Source organism: Mesitornis unicolor, unplaced genomic scaffold (assembly GCF_000695765.1).
Source record: "Mesitornis unicolor isolate BGI_N332 unplaced genomic scaffold, ASM69576v1 scaffold16361, whole genome shotgun sequence".
Taxonomy (NCBI): Eukaryota; Metazoa; Chordata; class Aves; order Mesitornithiformes; family Mesitornithidae; genus Mesitornis; species Mesitornis unicolor.
The window spans coordinates 1-15,788 of record NW_010161845.1 but is presented as its reverse complement, the minus strand read 5'-3'; the positions used below and the strand labels follow the sequence as shown (position 1 = coordinate 15,788).

The 15,788-nt window shown below is 47.8% G+C and overlaps 1 protein-coding gene across 1 annotated transcript; it reads right to left on the bottom strand.

Annotated features, from left to right (window-relative positions):
* Positions 1-5,255: 5,255 nt before the first annotated feature.
* KIF2C (kinesin family member 2C) lies at positions 5,256-15,614 on the bottom strand (the record flags this gene model as incomplete). The annotated part of the gene is made up of 13 exons (XM_010193465.1): positions 5,256-5,332; positions 6,556-6,682; positions 7,019-7,135; positions 7,207-7,309; positions 8,844-8,911; positions 9,386-9,496; positions 9,940-10,144; positions 11,553-11,695; positions 11,902-11,993; positions 13,143-13,206; positions 14,694-14,784; positions 15,312-15,474; positions 15,560-15,614. Coding segments are annotated over 13 exons (1,416 nt in total), but the record flags the coding sequence as incomplete, so codon positions are not given.
* Positions 15,615-15,788: the final 174 nt, after the last annotated feature.

Below are 15,788 nucleotides of genomic sequence, written 5' to 3'. Positions count from 1 at the left end.
CGTGGAGGGGAACAGGCACGAGTAACGATGAATTTTTTGAGGCTCCACTTCGGTGGGGCTGTACTTTATTTGGTCAAAGACAGAATAAGATGCACGGTGGTTGTTAAAGCTACTGAGGACCAGCAGTCTGCTCTTGTTCCCAGCACGGCAAGCACACCCGCATTGCTGCCTGTCTCCATAAGCACCTCCGAGCTGCAAGTGCCGGCTCTAACAGCAGCTCCTTTCTCCCCCAGCCATCCAGCTGCTGAAGGTCCTCATGGCCCACGCCATCCGGCCGGCCCTGCTGAGGGGCCTGGTTGCGTTCCTGACACCACCCATGAAGAATGCATTGACCTTGTGCTACGAGATGGCCAAAGGTAAAAGATGTGACCAAGGCGCTGGCCTCCCACGCTCCCTCACCTCCTTCTGCAGGGCTCAGCCGTTGCCCTGGCTCCATGGGGAGGAGGCGCAGGTCCCCTGAGATGAAGGGCACAGCAGCAAGGTCTGCCCGGGTTGAGGTGGTGCTTGCCTGCAGCACTGGTGCTAACGTGCAGGCCTCCAGAGCTCTGCTGGCTGAGAGTGAAGAACAGTTCCAGCCCCAGGTATTTCCTCCCCCAGCTGCAGGCTGCAGTGGCCCAGGCTCTCTGAGCTGTGGCTGTGCTGCCGTGGGCATTAAGTGTGCAGATCCTTGCAGGGGTGATACATCACCGCAGGGTTTCCCTGAGGCGTATCTCCTCAAAAATGATATCCTTCTTTCATGCTAGCAGTGTAACACCACCTCGCCTCCTTTTTAACATCTAGAAGTGTTTCAAAGCATCGTTCTCACCTTCCTAATGTTTCTCATGCAGACCTAACTGCACTTTGCCCGAGGGAGCCTGCGCTCGAGTATATTCAGCAGGCAGCTGCCGCAAAAGTCATTGGGTAAGAAAGTGGAGTAAAACCCACAAGTGCATAAAAGGGATCTTAGCAAAGTGGCTTCATTGGGGTAGGAAAGGACTGGACATGTTTCTCCCAGGGAGCACTGATCTCCCAGCTCCACCAGGTCTCTTGTACAAGGGGTGCGGTGAGCTGGAACCAAGAAACCAACTCAGCAGATGAGTGGCAAGTGAAGTTTAAATTATTTTCTACCTCTACTTTTATAGCTACAGAGAAGGACCCAACTATGCAGCCAATCAGGATGTTCACATATTACAGCACGTTCCCATCCATCATTGCCCACAGTTTATGGCCAGATGTTCCAAGACAGAGATATCCTGCCACACACCACGCATACCGTTCAACCAGTGTTCTGGTCGAGATAACCCAGGCACACTGCGCTTGGTGTCTTTTTGAAGGCTGGTCCAAGGTCCTGTTATACTTAGTGATAACATTGTTTAGTCTTTTAAAGATTGCCTTTGTATAAATCCCAGCTGCTATTTATTCTTTTAATAATGTTCCCATGGGAATCCCAGCTTCTGCAGCCCTTTGGCGTGCAGCCTGTTGGTGTTTCTCTGCAATGGGGTGGGTTCAGGAATGGGGCAGAGCCTGCAGGTAGCAGTGCTCAGGCCCTCCCAGCTGCTGACACTGGAGCTGGCTTGAAGTTTTATTTATAGGGAGCTGTGGAATCTCATCTGCTCTGGCCCTGTGTGCTGCCGCAGCGGCCCCTCTATGGCTGGAAGCAATGCGTGTGTCCTGCCACGGCACAGGGCTGAAGGGTGCCGTAGTGCTTACAGCCACCTGTGTTCTCCTCATAGCTGGGAGCCACAGCCGGCAGTGAAACGCCCTTAACATCAACCTCCCAGTGGAGGAATGCAGTGCCTGTGATGACTGCAGGATCCTTAAGCAAATGTAGTTATTTGTGATAAAATCGGTTCATTCAGTAGGAATTGCCTGCAGTGTCCACAAGATAGTGCTAGCAGAACACTTTTCCTGCAAAAGCAGATGCTAGAAAGCCCTCGGTGGGTAGGGAGACGTACTAGAGTGTCCTCCAGGGACATGCTCACAGAAGTAATGGTGGTAGTGTTCGAGTCCTGGGTTCTTTATGGTCACGAAAGAAACTTGATAGACGTTAATACACACCAGGAAGCTCCTGCCAATCGTTAAACAATTGGTTTTCAGCAAGCCCACATTAAATGATTGCTAATCCATGCACAGCCAAATGTTTTATTGTCTATTTTGAGGCTCTCCCTTCTGTTGGTGCCATCAAGGCAGGGTAGGAACATGTCATTTTCCAATGGGGTCACACTAAGAGGCCCAGTTTGTTGTGTGCTTCTTCCCCCATTCGAGGCAGTGGCTGACGACCTCTCTCCTTGCAGCCAATTAGCCAAGGAGTCAGCAGAAGTGGCTGAAGAGCTGATCCAGCTGAAAGCAGTACAGGGCCTGATGGCTGCTGTGAGGAACTCGGGCCATGCAGCCAGCCAGAAACATGCTGGCGACACCCTGGAGGTGAGCGTGGGGCTACATGGCAGTGGACATCATAGCACGGGGTCTGCTCCCAGAGCACCTAAGGCAAGAGTGACCCGAGAGCTTTATTTCCCCTCCTGTCTGCCTCCCACCACACACAGGGTACTGGGAAGCCAGTGGTGGCCCTCACACCTCTGTTCTACCCCAGGCTTGCTGTGGGTAGCAAGCTCAGGCAGAGCTAAGGGGCTAAGCAAGATGACTTTCCTGGAGCAAGACACTAGCACAGAATTCTACACAGGCTATTTGTTCTCTGCTGGTGCTGGGTAAAGAGTTTTGGCCTGCCACAGCACAGCTCTGCCTGTGTAACAGGACCTGGGAAGGTCTGTGCTGGGAAGGGCTGAACGAGTGGTGGTGAACCAGGCTGCTCAAGGTAAAAAATGGGGTTACAAACCTAGCTGGTAATGCAGAGGGTCAGCACAGCCTTCCTCTGAGCAGGCACTGACAGCACAGCAGGATGAACCCCTTGGCAACTACTGCACTGCAATAATTCACTGAAACACCCTCCTCTGGTCAGCGAGGGTGGGAACTGGCACTAGGGGAGGGCAAGGAGCCACAAGGTCCTCTTGGTGTGTTCATGAAGTGCTAAAGGAGGTGGGGTCAAGGACTCACTGGCACTTGACACGGGTTATCTGGAGCCACACCAGCCAACAGCTCTACCCTCTACCCCTTTTCCCTACACACCAACTCTCTGTTCTGTTGCAGTATTTCATCCACACATTTCCCTCTGTGGAGGAGCACGTCAAGGAGGCCCTAGGACACACGCTGTTCCAGCACTTTATGGTAAACACACTTCCCTTATGAGGTTTATTGTGGCCCTAGGACCTTGGTCTGTTTTGCAGGGATGTAGGGGCACAAGAGCCCAGAATTAAACCAAGCCATCCTTTGAGGAGTGTTCACCTTCAACCTCTGTGTGCAGGAGGATCATTGCTCTGACTCAGCCCTAGAACAGAGCAAGGGGGATCTCAGACCACTGCTACTTCTGTACCTCTGTGACAGTGGGAACTCGATGCCATAAGTGTGAGCTGAAGGGCCACTGAGGCAAGAGGTGACCTGAGCTCCTCCAGATCAGGTCCCTCCTAACTTCAGTTCCTGGGGTGGATATACAGATGAGTAAGCAATGAAGATGGATTAACAAGGGGCAGCATTTTGTTCCTTGCACCCAGGCCCATCCTTACTCACCCCATGACACCACTAGGCAAGGCTGGATAATCCTAGTAAGATCTGAAGTGGAACAGGACCACCTTGCTTCAGTCCAAACTCAGTGGAGCATAACAGCCCCTTTCTTATCAGCTGTGACAGTTCAGAGGCCCTTAGAGCACTCAGCCCCACGCTGCTTCCAGTACTTAAACCACTGATCACAAAGTGCCCCAGCGGGAGAGGATCCTGTCTGGGCTGAGCATCCCTTCAGTTGTTTGTCACTGCTGCTTGCCCACTTCCCATTGGGATCCTGACTCTTGTGCTGCCTTTTCCAGGACAGTCCTAAGACCTGGTACACACAGATGGAGCCAGTCCAGGCTGAAGCATTGGCCTCCAGTGCAGTAGACACCTCCAGAGACCTGGCAAGCATGGAGTCCATAGGTAGGTGCAGAGCTGGGAGCACAATCACTTGAATTACACCCTTTACTTTCAGGGGAAGAAGGCAGCTCAGGAAACCAGGGCGAAGGGTAAGGGAAAAAGGAATCACAGTAGAAGGGCCCCTCTGTAATCTGATGTTTGCATAGCTGGATCCAGAGCTCACAGGGCTGTTTTGTCCTTTCAGAGACAAACCCTGGTGGGAGCTGAACAAACAGGAAACAGAGGGCAGCAGCAAATGGCTCCCATCTGTCCTCCTCCATCCTGCCCTCCTGCCTGCTCCTTCCCAGAGGACAGGTTGTGTAGGGCCACCTGCACCCAGGGTGCACACAAGGGCCATGGCAGCACCTTGCTGCACCTGAGCTGTTGACCAGCTTTGCACTTCAGGTTCTGGTGGGCTACTGAACGTGGCTATTTTAATATACATGGCAGATTAGCATGGGAAATACATGTGAAAAAAATGAGAAGTAACATCCTGGGGTTATCTCCAAGGCCTAGGCAAACTCCAGTGGTACAAGAAAACCTCACAGGGCCCTTTTCCCAATCGGCTGATATCATAAGAGCTGAGCCACTCACTTTGCTCAGACACAGGATAGGTTCCCCCTAACCCAGCTCCTCCCTTGCTAGCCAAGTTTACTCAAGAGGATCTCAAAATTAAAAGACAAAGTTTATTGAGTTATTTTTTACATAAACATTACAAGTATAAAGACTTTGATAAATAAGTGTTCTTGGGTTTAATTATATTCTCTCTTATAAAATATCTTTCTTGCCAATTTTGGTAAAGTCTGACAGCCCCTAAAGACTGGCTGGTGCTGTAGAAGAGAGGTTGATTTCTTAAAGTTTCTCATCAAACTTCTTAAAATACTGATTTTTTTTTTAACAGTTACATATAGTCCATTTTCTTTCTAGAAAAGCCAGACTTGCACCAGTTTTGCAATGTGTCAAGCACACCTGGAGAGGTTATATGTACACTAGAAAACTATACACATTAATCTAATTCTATGAAGGAGACCACTGTCACTAGCAAAGCTAGACACATCTAGCAGACTCTCAGGCCCCCCTCTCCAAGGCTTGAAGGGGTTGTTTCTAGCACTCTGCTGAGTACCCCAATTCTAGGCCACAAAGAGAGGCTGCCACATTCACTGCTCTCAGGCATGCATGTCCTGCAGACACTGCCGCATAAAGTGGCAGATACACAAACCACTGACAAACACACACAGACATATGGAAGACTGCTTGTGAACCAGGTTTTGCTGTGTTTACTAAGGCCTCTGCCGTCTCATCTGCTTGCTGGCTTGCCCCTCCAGTTGCACAGCAGCCTCCAAGGCATCCAATGTTTCTGTAAAGGAAGACGGTGACAGGGTGACTGACCTGGAAGCTGAACACCCCAGCCCAGCTGTCCCTCTCAGCAGGGCTCTGCAAAGGGCCACACAGGGGAGTGAACTGGCCGAGAGCTGCAGCATCAAATCCTGCCTGGTCCCACAAAGCTTCTCAGCTGTACTTGTTCAATTCTGCTCATCAGCAGTTTCAAGCCTGCAGTTTGCAGTTCAGACTAGATGCCGCTAATCCAGCCGTCCCAGAGGGCCAGATTTCCCTGGTGCATAGAGCAGAGAGGGTAGGAGGACATTTACTGTTGTTATCCCCTCTGTGGTGAATGGAGGGATACAGCTCTCAAGGTGCATTTGAGATGGGAGAATAGCCAAGGCTTTTTAAGAAAAAAGTCACTGCTTCAGGTTTACACTTCACTTTGATGCCAAGATTTTCAGCCTTATTAAAATAAAACACCCTCACAGCCCTGGTTTTGAGGCAAAGACCAAGCCAGCTGTACCAGCTCAAGCAGCAGAGCCCAACTTAGTGCAACAGTGGCAGAAGAGCAGCAGTTACCAGTGTAGCTTCCCCTGTCCTTGGCAGTGTGTGTACCTAGCACTGGTACCATGTGTCAGCCCAGCTCATACCTCTGCCTTGCTGCCCCTCTACCACCCCCTCAACCAGCATAGCCCAAAGGCAGTCAGGCAGTGCTCGGGGAGCAGGCAGCTGACATCCTCTGCCCCTGTACTAAGGAAAAGGCATGGCACGTGCAGATGTGGCATCTCGGTATACGTCTGGCAGACACTTGTTACAAGTGGATGGGTATTAGGGTCTGATATCCATGAAAACAAGAGTGGAAACAGTGGGCATACCCCTGAGAGTCCCTAGAACGTGGCACTGGGACCCATTTCTCAAAGACTGGTTTTTGGCCAAGACAACAGGTAAACTATGTAACCAACACACCAAGCACACTTTAGGACATCTGCTCTTGGTGGGTATCATATTCTGCTCAAGGGAGGGCAGTTTATATGGCACTGCAGAGCAAGTGGGAGTTCCTAGCCAAAATGTTACATTGGGAAGTGCAGACAATAGGACATTTCAGATCTGTCCCCTACAACCACCTAGGAAAGTGATCCAAAACATAAGCTATGCAGAAGGACTGGGTGCTCAAACCCCCACAGCTATGCTGCTGTTACTTTCAGGTCTCTGAAGAAATATTAGTGACAGTGCTAGTCAGAAACAGGCGCTACGTACCTCCAACACTAAGGAAGTTTCTTGAGCTGTCCTCTACGAAGCGCTTAGCTCTGCTCACAAAGGAGTTGACATCATAGGCTGGTTGGTCTGCGATTCCCAAGAGGTAGTCGAGTTCAGTCATCATTCTCTATATTTACAAGGATAACAGTGATGAGAAACTGACTTTCTGGAAATTCAATTTGTTTCCTCACATCTGGCGCATCAACCAACAGAGCTGAGCTTTACAGACCAATACCCCTCAGTGCTCATTAGCAGCAAGTAGAGGTTGCTAGTGGGAAGGTAAGAGAGACCAGCTGGCCACAAGCACCAAGATACCCCAGTTTAACCAGTTGGACAGGAAACCACAGAAAAAAATTGGCAGTGAGGACAACATAACACCCCCTGACAGCATCTTGCAGTACAGCCCACAGCCTGCCCAGCAGCATAGAAGGCAGCCTGGGCTGTGCTCACCTCTTCCACATACCTGTCTCAGTTCTCTAAGCTGTTCCACAGCCTTCTCCTCCCATTCACTCATTTGAGTCACACCCTCACAGAAGCTGAACAGGTGGGGAGCGTTATCTTCTTCCTCATCCTTGGAGAGCTGCAAGAAACAGCCCAGGTAAGAACAGCAAGGTGCTCCCAGCTTTGAGGTCTGTTCAGCCCACTGCACACACGTACATTGTAACCTGAGCCTTCCTCACTGATCTCCGTCTCCTCTGTCTCCATCTGGTTCTGTGCTTCACCACCTCCATTATGAGGGCTGAGCTCTTTCACTCTGCAACAAGATTTGTCAGTCAGACTCTCCTGGCAGCAGTTTCTTGGCTACAGCATCACAAAACAGATACTGCAGTCAAACAGTGCTCAGCAACCAAATACTCAGCTGCACTTAAGGTAGACATTACCACCCCCAGAACAAGCTGACATGGGCAGAAATCCCAGAGGGCTGCGGGAAGAAGAGCTGAGATGTTTGTCTCCATGCTCAATCTAGAACCTCTCCTAGAGAGATGTCTAAGTTCATCAGGCTAATTGCAGCAATGCCTTTCACAGAAGCTGTGTCTCACATATCAGCTTGGTCTGTCATGACCAACTAAGAGAACTTAGTATGGGAAGAAAAGGAATAAGGTTGATTTTTCCCAGAGCAGGTCTATAATAAGGATAAAATCCATGGCTGATGATGTGGCACTAGAGGGAGATGTCAGGTACCAGCTGGGCATTTCATCCCAGTTACTAGCATCAGCTTCATATTTCCAGTGCGTTTCAGCCTAACACCCCCTTTCTTATAGCTTGAACTTGCCTTGCACACTGGCTAAGAACCCCACGGGCCCAACTCAACACTAGGATCTTACTGAAGCACGCTAAGTCAGATGTTGTTTCTTGTGCTGTACTTTCAGGTGAGCAGGAATGACTGCCCAGCAAAATAAAAAAATCCAACTTCAACCCAGAACCAACTCCAGTGATCTGGCAAGATTCACCGTGTTCCTGAATGCTTACAAGAAGAATTCCCATACATCCTTTCAGAGAGGAATGCTCTCCAGGAAGCAGCCAAGCAGCCCTTTGTGAACTAAATGAATGAAAGCTACCAACGTGCAAGTGTCATCTTGTTAACATATGACAGCAGTCAGTCGTCTTTTCACTTGTGACTTCACTGAAGAGGTGTAGAGATATGGAAAGTAGAGGCTGGGGGGCACTCACTGCTCTGTCCTAGGGGCTCCAGGTATCAGCACAATCCCCAGGGAAACCTGGGACTCGAGCTCTGCAAATATACCTTGCCCTGCAGGTACCCAAGGGGCACTCAAAACACTTCCACCATCTGCTTTGGGTTCTCCAGCTCCTTCAGATTTTGCCTAAAGTCTCCAAGGTGCCACATCCTATTAGCTGATATCAAAGTCCATCAAGAACACCAAGTGTTGTGTGTCATCTGTAGGGCCACGTCAGTGACACGTTCTTAGCACACCACTTACAGATGGGACCTGAAGTATCATAAAAACTAAAAGGCATGGAGGTAACCATTCAGGACAAGGTGAACTCCCTACAAAAACCAGGGCAGACTGAAGTCTAGCATGAGAGTCCTCCTCTGAGGAAATGAGACCTTAGTCACAGTGTAGTACAATCTCTTATGTCACAGAGAACACTCAGGTTAATTTCATAAGATAATATCCTAAGGTAAGTTTTCTAAGATAATTTGCTCTCAACCAACATCCAAGTTGCCATTATAGGCAGTGGCTACAAGAGAACTTCTAGTCAGAACAAAAGCAGCCAAAACACCTTCTGCAACATGAGTAGGATCCCCAGGTCAGAAAGGCCATTACCTGTCAGCGTATCTCAGTGTGTTTAAGGTGTACTCACACGAACTCATGCCTGGAGAAATCATTGCTATCTGCAAACAGAACACAAGACCTCAGTGACTCCCACATCTGACTTTTGCTCATGTTCATGATCCTGCAGATCTCAGCTGAGACATGTTAATGCAGAGGCTCAGAGCTGAGGCAGAAGTGAAGTCTATTTTAGCTCATAGCTTCTGTGGGACATGCCAGGGGCCCTGTATCCAGCTTCCCACTGGCTTTGTGTACACCCACTGTGCTGCATCCCCCACAGGAAGCAAAGCTCTTTGCAAGCACATCGGGCTGTGCTGTAGACTCACTGCACCAAAGTGACTTCTGCAGCCCTGCCTCAGTGGGGCTGGGCAAAGCTCACCAGTTTATCTGTCACCATGGATGAATGGAGGAGGAAAACTATGACTTTTGCAGAGAACTGAAGCCTTCTGACCTCAAAGTCCCCTCACTCTAGAAGAGCGTGCAGCTATTTGGTCAAATGCAAGTGGCGTGTATGTTTGAACCACGTGCATACTCACCATACACGTCCTCGAGTTTGTTCCTATGAAGGAGTCTCTTAGCACCTGGGTCAGCTTGCTTTCCCGGAAAGGGGTATGGGATTTGTTCTGCCCTAGAGCTCGGATACATTCCTTAGGAAAGACAAGTTTTGTGAATGCAATATCTGCACCTCTTCTCAAAGGGCTCTCCAAGCTGCCAACCACCAAGTGCTGCTAAGCCCAACAGGCTGGCAAATGGTCAACTCTATTCCCCTGTAAGTACTTCAGAGCCTTTTAAATATACTCCAGGTATTTGACTGTCACAGGACTGCTGTTATATCCCATCATATGTAAAAAAAGACAACTTGAATGAAGCTGGAAATGGCTGTACCAGTGTCTGGCCTGACAAGACTGTACTGCTTTCCTGGAAACATTTTAAGTGGAAGCAGACAGCATTTTCAGGATTAACACACTCAACTAGGACCTTTTTGGCTCTTCTTTTGCCTTGCACCGGAAAGAAACAGAACAAACCACCCCAGCATTGAACACAATCCACGTGCTGATTAGCACCATTTGCTCCTGGAGCTATAGCTCACCTTCAAAGCCAGCAAGCTCTTATTGATTTCTGCACCTTCCATTCGTGTCTGCCGATCCGCACTGGATGTGTCTGCACCCCTCTCGTTTCCTGCCAGATCCACCAAGGAAAATTTGCCAAGCAGTTTCCCTCTTCGGCGTAGCACGATTTGGAAGCAGGCATGTGAGCGTGAAGAGCTGGCGTTTGCAAAAGTCTGCCCAGATGTCCTACAGCAAGGGTGAAAACGAGCGTTAGGACTGTCACAGGAGATGCAACAGGTCCCAGCAGCACTCGACAAGACCTGCAGCCATCCAGTTAGGTTGTTTAACCTCCCCAGTATCATCCCATACATTGATATCTCAAGTTTGCATGAATTGTGGAATTACTTCTGACAAAACAGCACAGGACTGCTGTGAGAAATAGGAACCTGCACCCCAGCTGTAGAAATTTAAGGCTATTTAACCTGCCTGGATCAGCTCAGCCTACACAGGCATGCCTGACTGCTGATGCCTCACATGCATTTGGAGCTGGAAGACTCCAGCTCTGCATCTCCCTGCCTCAGAGCAGCCCACTTGCCATTCTCCTAATGCACAGAGTAAGCTCAGCCAAGCTGTGCTAGCACGTTACAGTCATGGTAAATCCCTTTCTCCAGCCAAACTGGCTTGGCACTTCAGTGCTGCTGTGTGACTGCACCTGCCCCATCACTGCAAGACACAGATTGGAGTCTTATAAGTTACCAGAAACCTCCCTGTGACCTTCACTGTCATTTATTCCCTGAGAAGGCTGGCAGGTTCACTGTCCCACCTGTGTCCCTACTGCTGGGCGAAAGGGTCAGAGTCTGAAATGTTAAACAGTTCTTGGCTGAACCGTCAACCAAAAAAGCATGCACAGCACGGTGCTAAATGAGCTTTCAGGCTGTGCCTGTCTGCATATGCAGCGCAATACAGAAGCCAAGGAGCTCTCATTTGCCTAGTAATGTTTCCACAGCAGCTGCAACTTCACCGAGACAGATAAGACTTGGTAATACAGATTTTAGCTCTGATTAAAGACACCAGTATGATGGTAGAGTTGCCCTGACATGGCCTTCCTGCCAGGATGAGCCAAGCCTACGGCTGTCCCTTGGCGCCTGCTCTCAAGGATTCTTTAGACAAGATCCCCGAGCAACATGCAGCGTTTTTGTTGCCATTGGAATAGCTCATTTGGCCTCCAGTTAAGCCAAAGCAGTTTTGCAGCTGTAGGTTGATGCCAGCTGCTCTTCCTTCATCTTACAAGCCCACAGGGAGCTACTTGTGCTCCTGTAAACTAGCTGATGCTTCTTAGAAAGCAGCTAGACTGCTCAGTTTAGCTGTAGCACCAGGGCAGCCATCTCCTTATGCAGTTAGTTTCTTAGAGTTACGCGAGGACACGTGAACCATGAGCTCTGACCTTCCCTATGGAAGGCAGGCTAAACACATCCCTGCTAGTCCTTTATTCTGTAACCACCTTCTTGTGTTCATGCAGAGGTACTGCTCAGTGCCTGCCTATTAAACGGGAGCTTGTCGTTCCCAGTAAGTCTCAAAGCAGCAGCTGCAGACATTTTTTGTAGATGTGGAGGCACAATGGGACTTGGCTCTTACTAGTTTTAAAGCGTCTAACCTGCAGGCACTGCCCATCTCAATCATCCTGATGACATCCTCAGCGGAGCTGACTTGTATCTCTTGGAGACCAACAACCTGGACCTGCTGCTTGCCATCCTCCAGGACTCGAAGCTTTGTCTTCTTATTCAAGAGGTCGAACACCTATATTCAGGCAACAAAATTGAGGCAAATCTGAACATAGTCTCTTTGTAAGTATTTTGCACTGTCTTTATAGAAAGCTGGATAGAAACAGCACCTTTAAGTGAAGAAATAGTAAGAAAGTAGTAAGAAATGAGTAAGATTCACTCAGCTACTTATTAAATACTTGACCAGAAAAGTCAGGTCAAGATTAAATTAAAAAGTCTTACCTTTTCATTGTATATTTCAAAGAAAGTCACATAGACTTCCAGGTCCTGATTCCTGTACCTGGGCTGCTCTAGGAGGAGGAAGACGTCTTGTGCTAGTGAGGAAAGGCAGGAGTTTAGTTAACTGGTTTAAAACTCGTTCTAGCTGCTGCTTGATCTACTCCCAAGTATTGTGTGGCCATAAGGCAGTGTCCAGCAGCTGAATGACAGCCATCGAAACAAATGCTAGTGAAACAATTAGTGCTGTGCTACCATCTGGAGAACAGCTTCCACAGCATCCTTATCCAGCTGCTGAAGACAGGGGGGATACAGAGGTTTCTACTGCTAATGTCACCCACAGACAGCAACCCTTACTGGGCTGGGGGAACTCGGGGATCCCTGACAGAGTCATGGATCTGTTTCAATCTCTTCTTGTGGAAAAGCCTAGAAAACATCCACCCCTGAGCATCTGCATTGCTGCTGTTTGGGAGAAAATGATGTATTATGTCATGCGTGTATCAGATCAGTATATTATATTAGTCTTTGGTTGGGTCCAGGGCAATTTTTCACAATTAGGCTTCAGACTTTGAGCTGAGAAGCAAAGACTTTCCTTCAGGGCCAGTCATAACTGATTTTCAGAGTGTCAAAGAGTTGCTCTTGTTTCAACTGCCTCACCACATGGAATAGTTTCACTAAATGCCTTTCTCAAGGGAAGGTAGAGGACATGGTGCTTTCTAGGAATTAGATCGAGGACAGGCTTCTAAGAATCCATTTTCTGATAACATTTTGTATGTGCTAGGGTTTTTTGCATCTAATGCTTACAAGAAACACAGTATATGTTCATAGGCTTTCTGTATAACAAGCTTTATACTAGAAATGGTTAGGGTTGTGTTGCATTCAAACCAGGCATTTCCAAACACCATCTAAGGATGAAAGTCTGGGATGAAAACCAAGTAGAAGAACCAAAATTTAATTGTTCAGTCCAGCAAATGGCAAACTAGAAAATATGGCATCTCTTTGCCTCAGCACCAAAGATCTGGTAAGCTAAGGGTGGATCTAGGAACTTAAAAGGCTAGATGGAAAATATGTTGTGGAACTGAAAACAATCATACCTCCTGCAACAAACACCACTGCTTATTACTGCAAACACAAACACCGTGTGTATCTTTTACTGGAAAGATTTTAAATAACCATGCAAAACCAGATCTTATCTAAGAAAAACAAGCACTACTTTGATTTTCGTATCTAAAGTAAAATCAACTTACATGCAAAAGCATATATGCCCTTTGAGGCATTCTGTGCTCTTCCAGAGAAGTCTCCACCCATGGTCTGTGAAGAGAGAAGGCCAGAGATGAGGTGTGGTACAAAAAGAACCAGGCAACCTGATTTCAGTTCTAGGATCATATATTATAAGTATATGTGTGTGTGTTTTGATGTCAGTGAGATTATTAGAACACAGGGTAACATGAGTTTGCTGCTTCCCTATCAGAACAGAAGAAATTGAAATCTGCAAAGTTCAAAAAAGGACCTGGGGTGTTGGTGGCAGCAATGCCCATGAGCCAGCAATGTGCCCTTGAGCCAAGAAGGCCAACGCCATCCTGGGGTGGATGAGAAGGGGTGGTTGGAGGGCAGAGAGACCAGTAGACACCATGCAGAAATCCTTGAAGGGAAGGAAAGATGACTCTGCTCTGGGATGTCCAATGGCAGGACAAGGGGCAATGGTCCCAAGCTGGAGCACAGGAGGTTCAAGCTGAAGAGGAGGAGAAACTTTGTGAGTGTGAGGGTTATGGAGCATGGCCCAGGCTGCCCAGAGAGGTTGTGGAGTGTCCTTGTGTGGAGACACCCAAAGCCCTGGCCGTGTTCCTGTGTGACTGCTCTGGTGATCCTGCTGTGGCAGGGGTTGCACTGGATCAGCTTTGCAGGGCCCTTCCAGCTCCTCATGTTCTATGATTCTGTGACAGAAGATTGTAGCCTAAAACTTGTCTCCAACACTGAAGTTACAGCAACTGTTCAATTACTCAAACTGGCAGGCTAGCATAGCCTAGTCCAGATCACTGTGACTTGGGGTAAAGGCTTCTAGCAAAAGACGACAGCAGATTTGACTCCACCACCACACTGTGAGGGAAGAGAGTTTCCCACTTTCCTTCCCTATAGCTTCCAGGAGAATAAGGTTCAAAAGCCAACCCAGTTGTTGAGAATTTAGAGCAGATCACTCTTGAGGCAGGAAACAGTCTTCAGGTCTCTTGAAAGTGCAGTAGTTAGACTGGAAGGAGCGCTCAGAAAGTGAACACACTCATTTGGTCCCTTCATAAACAATACCAGCTCACTTAAAATGTTTATGTGCAACAAAAGGCTTATTGTTGTATCCTCACTGAAGCCTTCAGAATGCCTCCAAGCTCAAAACACAGACAATAAGACAATATACAAAAACACAAACGCAAACAATAAAATACAGAACACAGACAATAGCCTTTGTCTCAGATGTGGGCCAAGAGCTCCACTTTGCAGACTGGAGTTAGGCAGCAACAGCCATCTGAGGCAAGAAATAGCCACGACCAACCTGTCAGGACATCCTAAGTCTTTACAAAGCCAGCTGTGGGGTGATTTTAGTACAGTTTTCCTCACAACCTCAAAAGAAACCCACTAATAATTAAAACTATGGGGAAAAGAGGATAAACAGCTGAAAGAGTATTAGATTTAAGACAATAAAACCAAGATCCAAACTCCTTATACAATCCTAGTCATTATCAACATCAAGGAGCTTTAAAATACTTTAGATAAAGCTAGAAAGTATCAGACCTTGGGGAAAGACTTACATGTGTCTTGCCACTGCCTGTCTGACCGTACGCAAAGCAAGTTGCTTGCCCGCCCTCAAAGATGGTCTCTACAAGAGGTCTAGCAGTGAACCTGGAAATGCAGAAGGCAAGAGACAGTTAGGACAAATATTTCACACCCTGATTCATTAATTTTCCTAAAATAAAATATACACACAGAATCACAGAATGGCTCGGTTGGAAAAGCCCTCTGAGATCATCATGTCCAACCGCTCCTGTCTACCCCCTAAACCATATCCTTAAGTACCTCATCTACCCGCTCTTTAAATACATCCAGGGATGGTGACTCCACCACCTCCCTGGGCAGCCTGTGCCAGCTTCTGACGACCCTCTCAGTAAAGAACTTCCTCCTTATCTCTGACCTGAACCTCCCTTGGCACAGCTTGGTGCCATTTCCCCTTGTTCTATCCCCATACATATATATGTAAAGCAAATCCCTAGGAAATAAGCAAGGCCATGCCAAAAATAAGCTTTAGACTTTTCAGTCCTTTGGTTTCCTCCAAAAGGATTTGATTTTTTATTTCAGGTGGCCAGGATGCCATCAGCCACAGCTCCATGCTGTTATCTTCAAAGCCGTTCCCAACGAGAAGAAAGCATTACCTGTACACCATTTCATTAGATGAGGCTTCATCAAATGAGAAGTCAAATCTAAATGCTTGGGTTTCGAGGTATTTTGTGAGGTCCACTTTCTGCTTTGGCTCATGCACCAGCAGGACGCACTTGCTGGGAACGGTAATCACATCACATTCCTTTTTCAGAAGCTCTGTTGACAGAAAAGAACTCAAGATTAACAAGAATAAGCAATGTCAGACTGCTCCAAGACAAAGCTGCTTTGTCAGTGCGCTCACCTTGTTTATTGAGAGGGCGCTTTCTCACACAGACACAAATCCTATGTTCTTCTATCTAAAAGAGAAGTAAAAAAACCCTAAAGTAATTATTTCCTAATTACACCCACTCCTACTTCGTATTACTGAGAAAGATCCAAGGCTCCGTCACGTCTAGTTTTCTATATGCTGATCAGTTGCCTCTGCTACTGATCAGACCCGTGCATGCAGGGATATAAGTCTTAAAGTCTGC